At 39.4% G+C, this 18767-nt stretch overlaps 1 protein-coding gene across 1 annotated transcript in view; it reads left to right on the top strand.

Moving 5' to 3' along the window:
* Positions 1 to 6246, top strand: part of PDE3A (phosphodiesterase 3A) — a 352467-nt gene extending 346221 nt beyond the window's left edge. Inside the window, exon 16 of the mRNA XM_060194472.1 lies at positions 2278 to 6246. Within this exon, the coding sequence (XP_060050455.1) occupies positions 2278 to 2519 (242 nt within the window). The 3' untranslated portion in view covers positions 2520 to 6246. The remainder of the gene's footprint in view (positions 1 to 2277) is intronic.
* The last annotated feature ends 12521 nt before the right edge of the window (positions 6247 to 18767 follow it).

The raw sequence follows: 18767 nt of genomic DNA on the forward strand, positions 1-18767 counted from the left end.
ATTCCACCACTTTTAGTGTCCATTTTTATTTATTTATTGCTTGCTTTTGGATAGAGGTAAGAGACAGAGAGAAAAGGAAACAGGAAGTAAAAAGGAGAGACAACTTTAGCATTGCTCTATCGCAGCTTCCCCTCTGAGGTGGAGACTGGGGTCTTGAACCTGGCTGCTGTTGCATGCTCATCATAATGTATGTACTCTAATGGGTATGTCAACACCTGGCTCCCCCAGAGCAGTGGAATTTTAAACATGTAACTGAACCTCTAATTCAGTTACCTCATCTTACAAAAGACTAAACTGAAGCTCAGAGTACAGAAGCCTCCCAAGACTGCAGAACTAGAAAGGAAACCCAAACGTCCACATTTATAAGTCCATTATAATTTTCTAGTCCATTATTATTGACTCTTAGTATTTATATTTTATCATTTTGCCTGAGGTGGCTAACTTGGTTCAACTTAAAAACGTAGACTTCAGAAAAAAATTAAGTATACACTGATAATTTCAGCAATCTGCAGAAACTTGGAGGTCTCCCAGGAAACACAGAATAAAATGTTTCAATATGGCATCCTAGGGATAGAAGGCTTTTTCCCCACCTCATAATTAAATCTGAAAGATTCCTACAGTGAACTAAGAGGTTTCTAATGAAGTACTAAGCTGCATTTAAAATTTGAGCTATGAAAGGCTCTTTGTTCTCATTTCAAAAGGTTCCAGTGCTGAACAATTTGGCTCCCAATCCAGGCATGTTTTAGACCACCTGCAGACTCTAATCTACGCAGATTTATTTGGTACAAACTTTCTTCTACGTCACCTTATTCGGTTTAATTCCAGAGAGGTTTATTGCTAACACTTAACAGCATTAAAAAGAGAACAGCTGTTCTCATGGGGGTTGCCCTGAAATGAAAAAGAGAAAAATTGAGCGTTTGTTAGATCCTTCCCTATGAATGTACTGCTGTGCGTGTGCATGGCATTCAAAGGAAATAGTCACCTTGAGCAGTGGTGTTTCCTTTTACTGTGATTCATGTCTTCTGCCCGTGGTCAGATTTAAATCTCCTGATTCAAAGGATTGAGTTACAATATATTAGCATTAAAAAAAGCTCTTGTCAGAAGCTGATGTACACATAACTGCAATAAAAACAAACAGGAAATAGGCCAGTGCAAGACATCAATAGCAGAGTAATTTTAAAGATTCACTTTAGAAGGTCTAATGTATTAATATGTTTTATTGGTTTATAGCAAGAATTTGGATTTATTCATATATATATATATATATATATATGTGCTAAATTTAGTATATAGTATATTTTCCCTAAATGATTTTGTATACATAGTTCAAAGGGGAAAAATAATAAAGGAAAAAAAGATATTAAGAAAAGGAAAACAATATCTCTAAGTAGTATATTATGGAATGGCATAATGGTTCAGAAGACAGCATTCAGTGAAATCTGACTGGGTGTTAAAATGGACATGAACTTTCAGTGACTGAGCATTTTGAAAGGAGGGGACGCACCTGCTTGAAAGTAGAAGAGTGGGAGTCAGGCGGTAGCGCAGCGGGTTAAGCGCAGGTGGTGCCAAACGCAAGGACCGGTGAAAGGATTCCAGTTCGAGCCCCCGGCTCCCCACCTGCAGGGGAGTCACTTCACAGGCGGTGAAGCAGGTCTGCAGGTGTCTTTCTCTCCCCCTCTCTGTCTTCCCCTCCTCTCTCCATTACTCTCTGTCCTGTCCAACAACAATGACATCGATAATAACTACAACAATAAAACAACAAGGGCAACAAAAGGGAATAAATAAATAAATATATATAAAAAACAAAGGAAAGTAGAAGAGTTTACTGCATGCACATGAAGAGGAGGGCAGTCTAGATAGAAGAAGGAAGATGAAAAAGTGTATTTGTGCCAACTTGGAAGAAGACTTTGAAATTAAATTTTCAGGCCACAAAAAAGTAATATCAAAGCTATTTTTAAAGAAATAAGTTTCATAGACATCTTTGAGTTGAATTTGTTGACAAGATAAAACAAGAAATCATTTCAGTGTTGTAACAAAAAACACGAGTCTGTATGTATAGGGATAATGTAGAGGGATAATATCTTGATACAAGGAGACTTAACATTATTAAATACTAGCCACACTATATACCAGTGATTTATTAATCTTATTTTCCATACTCTGAAAACATTACACTGTGCAGCCCATGGTAGTACTTAATGCCTAATAGTAATGTGAAAAGAAGTAACCATCATTTCATTACACATAAACAAGTCATCTTATTTGCTGTTTTCTCAGGAAAGAAAACTTTCAAAAGGAGGAAAATCTACTGCCAAATAACCCAGCACCTCCTGCAGAACCACAAAATGTGGAAGAAAGTCATGGAAGAGGAACAGAGGATGGCAGGCATGGAAAGCCAATCCTTGGACCCACCCCCTCAACAGCACCCCTCTGATCAGATCCAGGCCATCAAGGAGGAAGAGGAAGAGAAAGGAAAGCCAAGGGGAGAGGAAGTCCCACCCACAGAGCCAAATCAGTGACAATGATTAGAATGAGCTGTGTTTCCAGTGTGACTTGTCACAGACTCTTTCCATGCCAGCACAACACTTAGACACAACACTGTAGAAATATGAGAAGATGGGAAATGGTTATTGCATTTTGGAATTCCTTGCATTTTATGTGCTTATTTTTACAGTGAGGTACATTCTTTAAAAAACAAAACAAAACACACACAAAAAAAATCTTGTTCAAAGAAGCTTTCACATTGCAACACCAGCTTCTAAGGATTTTTTTTTTTAAGGAAGAAATATATGTGTGTGTATATAAGCTGTCACGTAGATCTGTGTAAAACATATTTCCACATGCACACACACACACAAACACACACTGAAGCCAGGATTACTGGCTCCACAATGTAGTTAACAATCATATTAAGGTATATAGTGGTCACTGATATGATAAATTGTAAAGGAAAACAAATCACAAAGGCAATGGTGCGGCTTAGCAGGGAAACAGTGCAGCAAACATAGGTTACATCTAAGGAGCTTTTTGCTCTTAGGAGTCAGAGATGAAAGTTCCAGAGCATTATTTGAATTCTTATACAACCTGCCAACTGTGTGTGTGTGTGTGTGTGTGTGTGTGTGTGTGTGTGTGTGTGTGTGTGTGTGTGTGTGGTGAGAGGCTGTTGTGTTTTAGTAGTTCATAGACTAGCAGCAGCAGATGACTCAGCACGTGAACAAACAGAAGGAAGTCCACTGTGGAGGTCCCCTGAGAAGCAGTGTTTCCAAATGTCTTGCTCCATTGAGCTTCAGCAGTGATCTCTCTGCAGAGGAAGGTGTTCTCAGGCTGGGTGACAGGGCCTTGTGATTGGTACTACTGCTATGCACCACTTGGAGGCGCTCTATCCCCGGCCTCAAACCTGGAAGACAGGCATTCTCTAAATCTAATCGCCTAATGAATGTATAGGAGCTGTGTGTGAGTAGGACTGCCTCTCACCTAAGATCAAATCACTCTAGAAGGGGATAATTTTTGTAATACATAAACAACGAGGAAGGAGCTAGAGTCAAGCCTTTTCATAGGGATCTGAAAGCTTGTCTCAGAAGACGTGGGCAATTGCTCTTAACTTTGATGTCCCATGTCTTATTAATTTGCTGTGATATGTCATAGAGAATTTGAAAATAAAGGAGGGCAAGCAGAAATCCACGTGGGATATTTAGCCAGAGAAGAAGAATCTTTTCCATCTGGAGTTTGATGTTTATTGACTTAGGGAAGGCCTGATCCTTGGCAAGTGTCAGAGGGACCCTGGTAGTCCGGCTGCGTGGCGCACACTGTGTGGCTAGGCCCTTTCTATCTGAAGTAAGGCCATGGTCACGCTTCTTTTGGCAGGGAAGATTATAGAGGGATTTGGGGAGCTGGGCCTATTATTAAAAGTAATTTTTTTCCTGGTTTGTTTATCTACACTTGTTTATGCTGTGAGCCAAACCTCTTATTTAAAAAAAAAAAAGTTGATACTCACTTTCAATTTTATTTCCTATTATTATATTTGTCATGAATAGTTATCATGATGTAAATATGAAAATTGGGGGTTTTTGTTTGTTTCTGTAGATAGTAAACTTTTTTTAAGGGGGGAAAAGGGAAACATTTTTATAAAGTTATATTTTAATCACCATTTTTATACATTGTAGCAAATTCAAACCCAGTAAGAGAGTGATAATTCATTCATGTGCATGGAGAACTATGAACAGCCACTCATATGTCTATTCTAATTTAAATGAGACTTTGATGCAGTTGTATTATGCCAATTAAATGAAGATGCTGCAAAGAAATTTTTTTTTCACTAGTATCTTTTGCTAGCTTGGGGGTCCATATCTCCCAAGTAGAAAATTTTCTCCACCAATACTAAATTTCTATAGTTGGTGTTAATTCTCTCCCAAAAGTTCTTGATTAAAACTCTCCCTGCAATATTACATACAAACCTGCTTATTATCTAAACCTTAGCTTCTAGGTAAACCTTAACTGTGATTTCAACTTTTTATTTTCTCTGAAGTCATAGAATAGTGTTTATATTTATAATGCCTTTGTCTCTCCTGAATAGATCTTACATTCTCCCCTTCCAGACTAACGATTTTATAATAGTCCATGACATGTTCTAAAGAGGAAAAACAATATAATAAAAATAAATATGATTTCAAGATAGATTTCTTAATAATTAAAGAAATACATAACATAATAATGGACATGGAACTAATTAGAATCATTTTACTATTTTTTTTCTCTTAGTTAACACCAGGTCTTCATTATTAAGGACTTACTATGCTATTTTCCATTTTTTTTATTATTGTTTTTTGTATCAGTGTTTGTAAAAATTACAGTCAAGTGCATTTCCCCAGTGAATTTAACTAACACCTTCCTTAGAAAGAAGCAAAAAGTGTTTATACCCATATATACCTCTTCTGATCACTTTACAAAATTAATCTTTCCCCCTCTTGCAACTGCCATGCCATATCTAAATTAAGTGTAAGTGTAAGGAAAACACAGCTATTTACCAAGTCAGTAGCAGAACAGTTGTGAGTCTAGAACAGTGTTGGCAGCTTCTTCAGAGCTGCAAAGCCTCGAGTAGGAGGCCACAGTAGAAAAATGCTTTAACCTGCCACAGTCGTGCTTTGTTTCAAGGCACATCAACAAGTTGAAAACAATGGTGTTTGCTAAAGCTGGCAGAACCTATTCATTCCAGAACTCTGTTCTTCAGCCCAGGCTGACAAATTCTGCTTCAAAATGATTGCTGGTTTACTAAAGCTAGAAGTCACTGAAGCAGAATGGTGAAGTGTGTGCCTTTCATGTACATCCTAAAGAACACCTAGGGCCACAAAAAATTTTTTAAAAGGCACATCAGTTAGTGATGCTCTTCCGCTAGTTGGTAACAGCAATATTACTGTGTTCACTTCCAACTTGAGCTTACTTCCTGTGGTGCCGGTATCTTTGTTGCAATCTACAACATTTTTATATGAGCCTATTTATAGGTGCCATTTGATAAACTCAGGTCTTTCAGATGAAGGAGCGTCTATCCCATTTGGTGAAAATGATAATTGTGTAGACAACTATGAAATCAATGGTCGGAAAAGTTGGGACTGACTGGTGACTCTGATCATATTCAGTAAAAGCCCAGGTATACTATCAGTGTCAACAAAAGCATTTCCAGAACACTTCTAGATGTCTCTACAGTTACCTAAGCCAGCCCTTAGAAAATTTTCTTTCATGAAGATGCTACATTAGATATTTAAGTTCTTTTGTATCACTTTTATGAGACCTGGTCTTGCCCTAAGTAGAAGACATAGAGTGTTTCTCTGTACAGAGATGTATCTACATCTATCTTCATTTGAAAGTGAAGGAATTTCCTGATATGTAAGAAAATATCTTCTTTCTAAAAGCAGATGACACAGGTCTGTGTTCCTTTTTGGTGGAATTCCAGAACAAATCCTAACTATTGAGATTCCCTGTCAAACAAAAGAAAAGGTATTATATGTCATGCAGACTGTTCCTATGGATGGATGTATTTTGATTTTCTCCTGTCCTTTGCCTCTCTTGGTTTGCAATTTCCCTTTTTCCCCAGTCACTTTTCCAGAGAACTTACTTTGAAGGTAAAAAGCTGTGCAAAAGGCATGAGACTCAGGCCTATTATACTTTAAATGATGGAAAAATATAAATTATTTTCAAAGTAATAAAGATGTTAAAGTTATCATTGTAAATAAAGTCTAAAGTTTGAAATGACTGCTTTACAAAAGTGAACTATTTGTGTGATGAAAAACTCCTAACAAGAAATGTATGATGCAGAACACCATTTCAGTTTTGTTTTGATTTGTAGCCTTGTTATTTTAATGTCAGTAAAGGGAATTCCATTTTCTCTTGGCAGTACAATATTTCTAAAATAATAATGATGCCACAGTTATAGTCTCTATGTCCATCTCTTCTATCCTAATCCTGACTCCCCTAGAAAATCTGTCCCAATTTTTGTGTCATTTTGAAAATAAACTACTTTTTTCAAATTGGCAGAAGACTCCAGTAAAGCAGATAGCTCCAATAATATAGAATGAAGCAAGATTTTTCTTTGAGAGATTTGCATGAGGACAATATTAACAAATTTTTAAATATTGACAGCTCGGATCCTGATAAATGAGAGCTAGAGTATCTATACATGTTGAAGCCAAACTGATTTTCATTTCATTCACCATCTCGCTTAGTCAGCAACATTGCAATTTATACCAACATTCTAGGTCATTTGTTTCTGCCTTATGTTCCCCATGAAGTGAGACTAAGGATATGCTGATCCTCAGTTCATTTTAATAATTTAAGATTAGAGGGACAATTATTCATTTTATGGGAAAAGACCAAGAACTAAAGCATTCTAAGAATTTCAAATTTAAAATTCTTCAAATTGTGGAGAGCAGTCTGGAAAACTCTCAGAAGGCTAGACATGGACCTTCCATATGATCCAGTAATTCCTCTCCTGGGGTTATACCCCAAGGACTCCATAACACCCAACCAAAAAGAGCTGTGTACTCCTATGTGCATAGCAGCACAATTCATAATAGCTAAAACCTGGAAGCAACCCAGGTGCCCAACAACAGATGAGTGGCTGAGAAAGCTGTGGTATATATACACAGTGGAATACTATGCAGCTATCAAGAACAATGAACACACCTTCTCTGACCCATCTTGGACAGAGCTAGAAGGAATTATGTTGTGAGCTAAGTCAGAAAGATAAAGATGAGTATGGGATAATTCCACTCATCAACAGAAGTTGAGAAAGAAGATCTGAAAGGGAAACTAAAAGCAGGATCTGACTAAATTGAAAGTAGGGCACCAATGTAAAAACCCTGTGGTGAGGGGTAGACATGCAGCTTCCTGGGCCGGTGGGGGGTGGGGGTGGGTGAGTGGGATGGGACACAGTCTTTTGGTGGTGGGAATGGTGTTTATGTACACTCCTAGTAAAGCGTAGCCATATAAATCACAAGTTAATATGAGAGGGGAAAAATTAATTGTATGTCTCAAAGTTTTTAAAACACAGACTGAGTCTTTTTAATATATAGGCTGTGTATTTGATATGCAGACTCTCTCAAAAGCCTAGACCAAGTAGATCAGAGGCAACTGGTGGCACAGCTATATACAAGATACTGGGTACTATACAGCAAACCCTAACAAAAGGACTTTTCAAAGTTAACCCAATTACCAAATAATGTGATGATAACAATAACTATCTGTTGTCTTTTTGAACCCTAAGACAGCAGGAACCTCACATCTCCACTATAAAGCCTATATTTCCCCCAGTCCTAGAACCTTAGGATAGGGCCCACTTTCCCGCATGCCTCTCCCAATCCATATCAAATAATATTGCATCTGCCGATTGCAACCTAATCAATGCAACGATTGCCACCTCAACATGCTTCAGCTCAGACTGTGTCCAGAGACTTCACGTGTGGAATGACAACCCTTCAGCTTCATTACTCGCATGAGACCTTTCCTTTCATAGCATTCTCTAATTCCATCCCAGGTGGATCACTTTCTAACAAAGTCCCAAAACCTAGATATACACCAGGTTCTGTGAGAGAGAGCATATGTTCACACGTATCCATAAACAAGTGCAAAATATATACCTGAAAGAAGAAGTGCACTAGAGTGTGCAGTGAGTACCCCCCCCCCAACACTTCCTCTCCACTATTCCAAGCTTTGGGTCCATGATTGCTCAACAATTTGTTTGGCTTTGTATGTTAACTCTCTTTTCAGCCACCAGGTTCCAGATGCCATCAGGATGCCAGCCAGGCTTCCCTGGACTGAAGACCCCATCAATGTGGCCTGGAGCTCCGCTTCCCCAGAGACCCACCCTACTAGGGAAAGAGAGAAGCAGACTGGGAGTATGAACTGACCAGTCAACGTCCATGTTCAGCGGGGAAGCAATTACAGAAGCCAGACCTTCTACCTTCTACAACCCACAATGACCCTGGGTCCATGCTCCCAGAGGCATAGAGAGTGGGAAAGCTATCAGGGGAGGGGGTAGGATATGGAGACTGGGTGGTGGGAATTGTGTGGAGTTGCACCCCTTTTACCCTATGGTTTTGTTAATTTATCCTTTCTTAAATAAAAAATAAATTAAGAAAAAGAATTTCAAATCAAGGACAATGACTATCCTATATTCATATTAGTTTTTTCTATAAGAAAATACTCAAGTTCTTTATGGAAATTCACTTGGGGATGAGTTAATTAACCAAAGCCACAAATTAATTAAGCCACAAAAAATGCATAATGGTTTTAGATGAGGTTTGTATGAATATCGTATTCTTCATACTGATGGACTGAGAACACACAAACATTTTCAGTTCATTAGATACCATGGATACTGTGTAGTCTGTGCTACTGCCTAATAGATTTCATGTGTTAAAATTATGCTGCTTTGGGAGTTGGGTGGTAGCACAGCAGGTTAAGTGTACGTGGCACAAAGCACAAGGACCAGCATAAGGATCCTGGTTCCAAACCCCAGCTCCCCACCTGCAGGGGAGTCGCTTCACAGGTGGTGAAGTAGATATGAAGGTGTCTCTCTTTCTCTCCCCCTCTCTGTCTTCCCCTCCTCTTCTATTTCTTTCTCTCATATCTAACAACAATGACATCGATAACAACAACAATAAAAAACAAGGACAACAAAGGGTTACAAGTAAATAAATATTTAAAACAATATGCTGCTTTATATTTTATCTTTATATTTTATTTTAAACTGACACTTTATGTTCACACTACTAGATTATCCCAACAGCAGGCTAAAAGTGGTGATAAAATTGTGTTTTGCATCTAAATGTGTTTGTAGTTATAAGACTGAGAATTAAGGTGTTATTTACTTGGCAGACCACGATGTTAATCTGCTGATTAAAAAATACCAATCTAGTACAAATGATTTCAATGCAGGTAAGCCCATAAACTATATGGGATAATGTACATATGAAACAAAACTAATTTTTGACATATGAAACAAAACTAACTTTTGACATACGCTTAAAGCTCTAAAAAGAATCCCAGACTCTTACTTCCAGGCACCTGGTTCTCATCCATATTAAAATGTTAAGTTTGATTGTTTTGACAGGCACTGTTATCCATGGATTTCTGCTTCCCTGAGGAGCTCTAGAGCACAGAAGAAAAAGCAGGTCTTCTTATAAATAAATACTGAACATGTCCATTTTCAGACAGACTCCTCTCACTGCTTCACATCAAAAAGTGTCTTTTTAATCATGCAAGCGTTGAAAATTGCTTCAGAGTAATACTGAATCATCCTATGTAAGTAATATTAAGGATGTCTAAATACTATCTTGTTTTAAACTAACTCTTTTTAAACAGTTTTCAAAATTATTCAATTGAAACAAAGCTCACAAAATGATACCCCATAGTATGAAATTGCTAAATATTTTTGTATGATCATGACTATTTAGAACCCTTATTTCATAGCACAAAGCTGGAAAGAAAAATGCTTATTTTTCTAATGTCCTTCAATCTCCAGGGAGGGTAATATTTGATTAAGGAACTAATAAGTACATAAATATATAAATTAAATTAAATCTCAATAATTAGGTTAAGTGGACAAATTATAGTCTGAGATCTTCTGATTTACTCCAATAAAAAAGATAAATTCAGCAATTTATCATGGTCCGGCTTGTTTTAAAGACTAATACTCTGATGTATAATATCTTACTAGATTATAGTAATTAAAAAATTAATACTTATCTTTATTAAGAGAAATTAATTATGAATCCTGATTTTCACAGACCAAGTCTATGAATCACAACACTGCATTCATCTGCTATGCATGATCAAATGGTAAGCTGAATTTGAAGTTGGTGGAAAAGTGATAAATACTGTAATGCTTTAAATGTTCAATGTCAGTAGAAGTACTTATTTCAAATGTACAATAGTAAGAAACTTAAAAAAAAATTCAAGTGCATACAAGAGAACTATGGCTTCTCTGATATTTTACTACTTTAACTCAAAATTAGTACGGAAAAATTTAGAGATTCTATGTAGGAATGAGAATAAGCAAATGCAGCCCACCTCAAGTTCTAACTAACCACACTTGAGAGTGCAGCTGTGACCCTAAAGAGGAAACAGGCAGAGTTGTGAACTAGTAGTAAACACTCCATAAAACTCAAAGGATCATCCCAGGACACCCTTGCGTCTTTGCAGTGACCCAGTTTAGCTATTTGCTTATTTTGGAGTAAAGGAACTTCATAGAATTGTATTTCAACCCTGAATTCCTTCATTATAACAAGCACTAATGTGAATTAGTCCTTAGACCTGGAAAACTGCTACTTGAATCCAGAGGAAGGACTTTTTTTTTCCCCCTAGCAATTTTAATTTCTACATTATAGAAAAATACTCAGTTGGTCTCATGTAAAAGTAAAAAGTAAATATTTAAAAGATATTTTCCTTGTGTATATAACTAGTTCGTAGGTAGAATATCTCATCACCCTTCTTTTGGGGAAAAAAATAGCTATTTTATAACTCGGAAATCCTATAGTATATCAGATACTTCATTTTAGTCATAAGCCCAATGCAGAACAATAGTGTTACTATCTCTAAATAATACCGTGTCTACAAAAAATAAAAATATATAAATAATAATACCGTGTCTATATGTTAGTGGAACTTAAATGACTTTACCTCCAGAACATATTCTTTAGTATTTTTTTTTTAAATCACTGGTTTGTAATACTCTAAAATAGTTGCAGGAGAATTTTACCTTATTTTCTTTTTTCTTATTTTATTTATTTATTTATTTATTTCTAAAAAGGAAACACTGACAAAACCATAGAATAAGAGGGTTCGTAGAACTCCACACAATTCCCACCACCAGAACTCCATATCCCATCCCCTCCCCTCACAGCTTTCCTGTTATTTAACCCTATGGGAGTATGGACCCAAGGTCATTGTGGGATGCAGAAGGCGGAAGGTCTGGCTTGATTTTCTTAGCTGGTACTCCCCTCCCCCCATTTATATGTGCCATTTAATTTCTTAATACTGGGCTTTAGAAAAGCCTGATATATTTTTCTGTTTTTCTATGCAAAAATGGATCATGGCCTAACATCTTTGTTACAACTAGGACATTTTGTTTATTGAAAAGCAATAGAATCAAGTGTAACTAGGGATCCATCTAGTCTGATAGTTATTCAAAGAAATTTTTTTCCATGCCAATCAGAAGATGAAATGTGCTTTTGTATTTTGAAACTTTCAGTGCAAAACAATGAAAATGAAGTGCTCCCCCTTTTTAAAAAAAATTTTTATTATCTTTATTTATTTATTGGATAGACACAGCCCGTAATTGAGAGGGAAGGGGGAAATGGTGAGGGGGAGTGACAGAGAGACATCTGCAGCCCTGCTTCACCACTTGCAAAGCTTTCCCCCTGCAGGTGGGGACCTAGAGCTCAAATCAGGGTCTTTGTGCATTGTAACAGGTGCTCTCAACCAGGTGCGCCACCACCTGGCCCCAAAATGATCCCCTTCTATAATGATACTTGGGTGTATCTGAATGAATCTAGAGTGTTCGGGGGTAAGTTTGGTTAATCTGATTTCCTTTTTTGGTGTTAAAATTGGTTCAGATTCCTGTTGAAGTGATTAATTCTGGCCAGTCACTACCTTCTCAGTAGAAAGCTCAAATTGTATGTTTGTACCTAGAATGTTATTTTGTAGGTCAGGTTTAATTTAACTTAATTTTAGTATTCCTAAAGAGCATTATTTTCATGTAACTACCAACCAAAATAATAGTATAAGGCTGTCACTTCTATATGATAATTTGTTAGCAGTGTAATTCTCACCATTGTCAAAAATCTTGAATATGTTTTCTAGTTAATTTCCAAATGTGTCATCTTTTAGGAACACAAGAGTGTGGTATTGAACTTAAGTGACTGTTCTGCAGATGAAATTAACTTATCTTCTGCATACAGCTTGCTCTTATTCTATGTAGCAATACTGCATATCATCCTATCAAGTATTTGCTATGTGACTTAGTGACTAGTAGTTTATAAAAATCAGAATCTGGGCAGAAAAAGTATGTTGTATTTATTTTTCCTTTTAGCTTAGAGATTATAGTGATTCTCCTTTTTTTTCAGAACTACTAGAAGTGCCTCTTGAATATGTGTGTGTGTGTGTGTGTGTGTGTATACACACACACATATGTACACAAGTTAACATTACAGTAAATTGTGTCACAATGTGTATATTAGAATATGAATATAATGTATGATATAAAAATAATTCTGTGGCAGCATGGTTGATGTAGTTATTTTCATAGGCCAAGTCCTCCATCCCATCTTTTGAGGAGATCATTTCTTCTCTCATCCAAATATATGACTTGTAACTGGTATATACTGTAGTGAGACATTTGTTGTCTTTCTGTCATTTCTGAAGACTTCTGGAGTCCCAATAACTATAGTTACACTCCCTTCTCCATCATTCATAGATTATTAACTGCACTGTCTTCATACAGTGTTTCACATTTCTTCAACCCAGTAGTTAGCACCAAAATGAAGATATCCACACTTCTGGTAAACTTCAAAATTCAGTCAATCAGACAGCATTCCCACCTACCTTATAAATTCTACAATATACCCTGTAGATTATCTCTGGGTATTCAATATATGGTAATATTTATTTGTTGAGGTTCAGAATTACTTGTGTTCTTTGTATTTGAAAATATAAGAAACGTCTGAATGATTCAAGACATTCAATGCTCTCATTAATACGAATATATTTGTCAGAAACCAGATAAAAGACCTCAAGGAATTAATTATTCAGTCTACACACAATGGTTTCTACATTAGCTTTGGAATTAAAAAATCCCCACTCATAAGCCTGGAAACTCAAGCTCCCTTCAGTCTGACTTCAAACTACTCTTCCACCAAAGGAGCCAGTCATTTATCACTTCTGCCCACATGTCCAGGGCTGATAATAGCAGTGGAGCACTCCACCCTTTATACTGTCCCTTTTGTGTGTTCATGCATATGCACATGCACACAAATCTTCCAGCATACACAGCACAATAGGCTTATGAACTCATCTCTTTAACAGGGATTTTTGTCTTACTGGTGATGCTCTGATCCTCAGTGGAAGGGTAATCTGGTCTGAACCTGCATCACTTTCCTGCACTAAGGTGCTAGCAAAAGTGGTCTGAGGTAAGAAGAATGTTCATTTGCAAGATAGAGTAAGGAGGGGGATGATGGGAATGTTGTAGTGAAGTGTGGTGTCCATAGTCTGCAGTGCAAAGCCTCAAAAGCCAGAGCTGTGTGCCCTTGGTCACCTCAGCCACACTTAGTCTAACTCTACAGAGCACCTGCACTCCTGGTCTCACTGAACCCCAAGAGACTGAGTCTGAAATGTGGACACCAAACCCTACCAATAAAAATAAGCCAATAAAAGTGGTGCTTATATAACTAGAGGGAAAGGATGTCTTTTGGTGCTAGAGGTACTTTGTTATTGCTCCGTCAAAATAGGGGGTCAAGATCTACCTGTGCAGACTGGGTTACTGGGCCCAGACAGAGGTAGGTGTTGGAGGAGGGTATTGCTTCCTGCCATGTCATGACCTCTCCTCCCTCTTTTGTAAGTTTCACTGGCTTTTCCCTGCTAGATGCCGGAGGAGTCACTAAAGACCTGGTTTCTGGTCTTCAGGGGCTTGGTAGCAGATAAAGATAATGCCTTTGTTCTCTCCTTCTGCCATAATAAATTACAACTTAGTGGGTCAGGGGTCCAGGTGACTTGGTTGGACTAAGCATTGTGTTTTTCTGGGGGGCTGAAATAATGTCAGCATGGGCTCTCTTTGGGCATCTTGAAACTTCCATGGAACAGTATCCTGCTGAGCACACTCTGGTGCAGACAAAACATAGTTCCTAGTAGTTACAGAGATGACTTACTGGCCATTTTCTGAGAATCTCTTTCAGCTTTCATTTTCCAACAAGGCTGTCACTAAAGTTCATGCCTACATGATTCATCTGCTCCCTGTGGCTTTTTTTTTAAGGTAGATGGCAAGAGGAAAAGGAAAGTAGAGACACCACTGTCGTATGCCTTACATTGGTTTGTTCTAGCCCTCCCCAAACCAAGAGAATTGGATCAGTCCAATTAATTTCGCGGGCCTGCTTGGCCCCGCCCCAAGGAACCCTGAGGGAGGGTTCCTGAGTTCATGAGTTCGAGAGTGTCTGAGTTCGAGAGTAAGGGAGAGGGTTCCTGAGTTCGAGAGTGCCAGAGTTAGCCAGAGTTCCTGAGTTCGAGAGTGCCAGAGTTAGCCAGAGTTCCTGAGTTCTTGAGTTCGAGAGTTCCAGAGTTACAGAGTAACAGAGTAAGAGAGAGTTCCACAGTGGAAGAGTTTCAGGGGGTTCCCCAGTACGAGAGTTCCAGAGTTCCAGAGTTGGAAAGTTCCTGAGTTCCAGAGTAAGAGAGAGTGCTTGCGCCGCCGCAAAGAGACAGCCGAGTTCTGTTTGGTGATTAGTTTGTCTTAGTTTGTGAATCGTTGTTCCTGAATAAAGAAATACAGCTTCCCTGCCCAGCCGTTGTCTCCGCGTCTCTGTTACCCGCCGTGAAGCTAGCCCGCCCGGCAAGAGCTTCCAAAATTTTAACAACAAATGGCGCCCACGTGGACCTGACCTGCACATCTCTCAGATAAGTAAAGACAATTTGGCTACCTATGCACTATGGCCTTCTCTTCTGCTTGTGAAGAGATCTCCAAAGGCCTCTGCTCTTTCTTTACGAGACTGTTTTGCTGTTTCTGGAACATTTATCTCTGGACCACTCTGTGGTTTCCACTCGCTCGGGCGAACTCAGAACAGCCAGCCGGAAGAGCCAGCAGGCGGGAGGCGAGGCACAGAGCTGCAGTTTCCACCTGGTTAAACAGCCAGCCAGCCGGCTGCGCCCAGACAACCCCACGCACCGCAGCCCGGCAGCCCCACAGCCCGCAGGAGGCCTACGCCAGCACACAAAAGCCCCAGGAGCCCAATGCCAACATGCTTGAGCCCTATGCCAACACACAAGAGCCCGATGCCTCCACGCTAGAGCCCGAGGCCAACCCACAGGAGCCGGCTCTCCACCGCGTGGCGCAGGGCACTGGACGCGTGATCCTTCCACACTGCTCGGCCACTGCAAACAGGGCAGCAGACATGGCAGGGCCGCGGCGGCCCATCATGGCCGCCACCCCTGGGAATCTAGGCCCACGCCTTCTGCAAAGCTGGCCTGCCTGCCCTCTTTCTATGAATTCTGGAACCATCCCGGGCCTCCCGGACCCCCAGGCTCCCTGCCGAAACTGGGCACAGGAGATCTCCAGCTGCGGGTACGGTCTGAAGGCAGACAAGCTGGAGTACGCAGAGATTTGTGCAGAGATCGCAACCTGCAATTCCTAGAAGTGGAGCTGCGCGGGAAGCCACCTCCAGATGGTGAACCCTCCCCCCAACAACTAAGACAGTACAGACTTAAATTCGTGTTTAAAATGACATGTCTTCGTAACAAAGGTTTCTCTCCTTGTGTATTAATGACCATGTTTATGTGTATGTTTAAAGTTTGGTAAACAGTAGCTTTAAGGCTAAATTCTTACTAGTCAAAGTTAAATGTAAAAAGGTTTTCAATATAATTCTCATAAAGATAAAAATTAACTTACATTTAAAGTCTGAGGTAAAAATTAGTTAACAATCAATATATTTTAACTAAGTTGGTCTAAACAAAAGGTTAAATAGACTTGTTGATATGTAAAACACTACCTTCTCTATTAGAAATGCTAGATCGCACAATGGCTATGCTAATTATTCTCATGCCTGAGGTTTCCTCTCCGGCCCACACCTAGGGTGTGTCTCCATCTTGAATGGGTGTAACAAAAGGTTAAAAGATGTTGTTGATATGTAAAAGTCTCAAATTCCTTCTCTATTAGAAAGGTTGGATCGTGCAGTAGATATGCTAATAACAAGTTTGGTTTCATAGTAAGTAAGTTGCAGCCAGCTGCCTTTGAGACCCTAGGCCATTCCCTGCCCCCATGCAATTGCCCCTCAAGGCAAGTAGCCCCCCAGAGGCAAGAAATGTGTTTTTTTTTTTTCAGATATGGCCCCCTCAGGCCTTCCCTTGGCAACATGCTGGTTTTTGTTATATATGTTTCTGTTCACCCCACACCCTTGATACTATAGTCATTTAGTTAAAAAGAAAAGGGGGAATTGTCGTATGCCTTACATTGGTTTGTTCTAGCCCTCCCCAAACCAAGAGAATTGGATCAGTCCAATTAATTTCGCGGGCCTGCTTGGCCCCGCCCCAAGGAACCCTGAGGGAGGGTTCCTGAGTTCGAGAGTGTCTGAGTTCGAGAGTAAGGGAGAGGGTTCCTGAGTTCGAGAGTGCCAGAGTTAGCCAGAGTTCCTGAGTTCGAGAGTGCCAGAGTTAGCCAGAGTTCCTGAGTTCTTGAGTTCGAGAGTTCCAGAGTTACAGAGTAACAGAGTAAGAGAGAGTTCCACAGTGGAAGAGTTTCAGGGGGTTCCCCAGTACAAGAGTTCCAGAGTTCCAGAGTTGGAAAGTTCCTGAGTTCCAGAGTAAGAGAGAGTGCTTGCGCCGCCGCAAAGAGACAGCCGAGTTCTGTTTGGTGATTAGTTTGTCTTAGTTTGTGAATCGTTGTTCCTGAATAAAGAAATACAGCTTCCCTGCCCAGCCGTTGTCTCCGCGTCTCTGTTACCCGCCGTGAAGCTAGCCCGCCCGGCAAGAGCATACGAAATTTTAACAACACACCACAGAGCTGTTTTACTGTTTGTGAAGTGTCCTCAAGCAGGTGCTCCCAATGTTGTGGTCAAGGGCTCTAACCTGGGTCTTCGCACAAGATAAAGCGGGCTCTCTACCAGATGAGCTGTTTCCTACCTTTCCCTGAACTTCCTTCCCCTCCCTGAATATACGTTGTTCTTTTCATTACCCTCACCACCCCATCTTTAAGTCAATAAAGTGATACCTTCTTACATCCTAATACCCTGACTTCCTCTTCTGCTCTATGCTGTCTGCAGCTAGAGAAACATCTTTGCTTTCAACAGCTCAAATGATTGAATTGAGCACTGATCTCCTCACAGTTTTAGCATCGCTAATTATGGCTACATATGAAAAGTCTCTTTTGCTCTATGACCTTATGCTGATAGGTACCCTAGGATCGGGAGTTGGATATCTTTGAGGGCTATCATTCTTCCACAAATCAAGGACAGGATGAGGAACACATTAAAGGGAATAAAATCATATGGTCCACAAATTGTCCCACAGTGCAGAAGCTTGTCCAACTGCAAAAATCAGCAGGACAATGGGGTCAGAAGAAGAGACTCAGTCTTGAGAATGTCAGGTAAGCCTAGTGAAAGCTAAGTTAGGGTACCACCTGTAATCCCTGTGAGAGTAGAATGATAAAATGCAGTATTGCTATTAACATCCACTAATGTAGATTGTTTTTTTAGTTGCAATATGACCCTCAACACTGGATTTTGTTGTTTTCATCTCTAAATTGTCATTTAACAGGTCATTTTTCTTTGCTATATTTCATATGAATCGGTACTTATACCTAACTGAGGTTTATTAAGAGTTGTTTTGTGGGGACCAGGCAGTGGTACAACTCATTGATGGCACACAGTGCCATGCACTAGGACCTGGGTTCAAGCCCCTGGTCATACAGGGGGGAAGATTCACAAGTGGTGAAGCAGGTCTGCGGGTGTCCCCCTTTTTTTCTCCCCCTCTCTATTTTCCCTTCTCTCAATTTCTTTCTGTCCTATCAAATAAAATAAATCTGAAAGGAAGAAGATGGCTTATTTGGCTTTTTTGTTTGTTTTTGTTTTTGTCTTTTTCTTTTACACAAGAGCAATGGTAAACTCTGGTTTATGATGGTATGGAGGATTGAACCTGGGACTTTGGAGCCTCAGGAGTGAGAGTCTCTTTGCATAATCATTATACTATCTATCCCCACCCAGAAGTAAAGAGAAAGGTAATTTTAGTTCTGACTTGCAACAAAATGTTCAAAATGACTATTTTTTTTATAACATTAGTCATTGATGGTCATTACCTACCTTCTTTAATTATTAGAAGTTTGAAAATAATGAAATATGAAATTCCTCATCTCTTATTTGGTTGTAATACATCTATATAGAGCAGTGTGTCTTCATGTATTCATAATTCTGCTGAGGGCCAGCAGGATAGCTCACCTGGATAGTGTACCTGGTTTGTCTTCTGCACGAGCAGGTTCAAGCCAGGCCCCCACCACATTGAAAGAAGCAAGTGTTGGTGCT

This window comes from Erinaceus europaeus, chromosome 7 (assembly GCF_950295315.1).
Source record: "Erinaceus europaeus chromosome 7, mEriEur2.1, whole genome shotgun sequence".
NCBI classification, from domain to species: Eukaryota; Metazoa; Chordata; class Mammalia; order Eulipotyphla; family Erinaceidae; genus Erinaceus; species Erinaceus europaeus.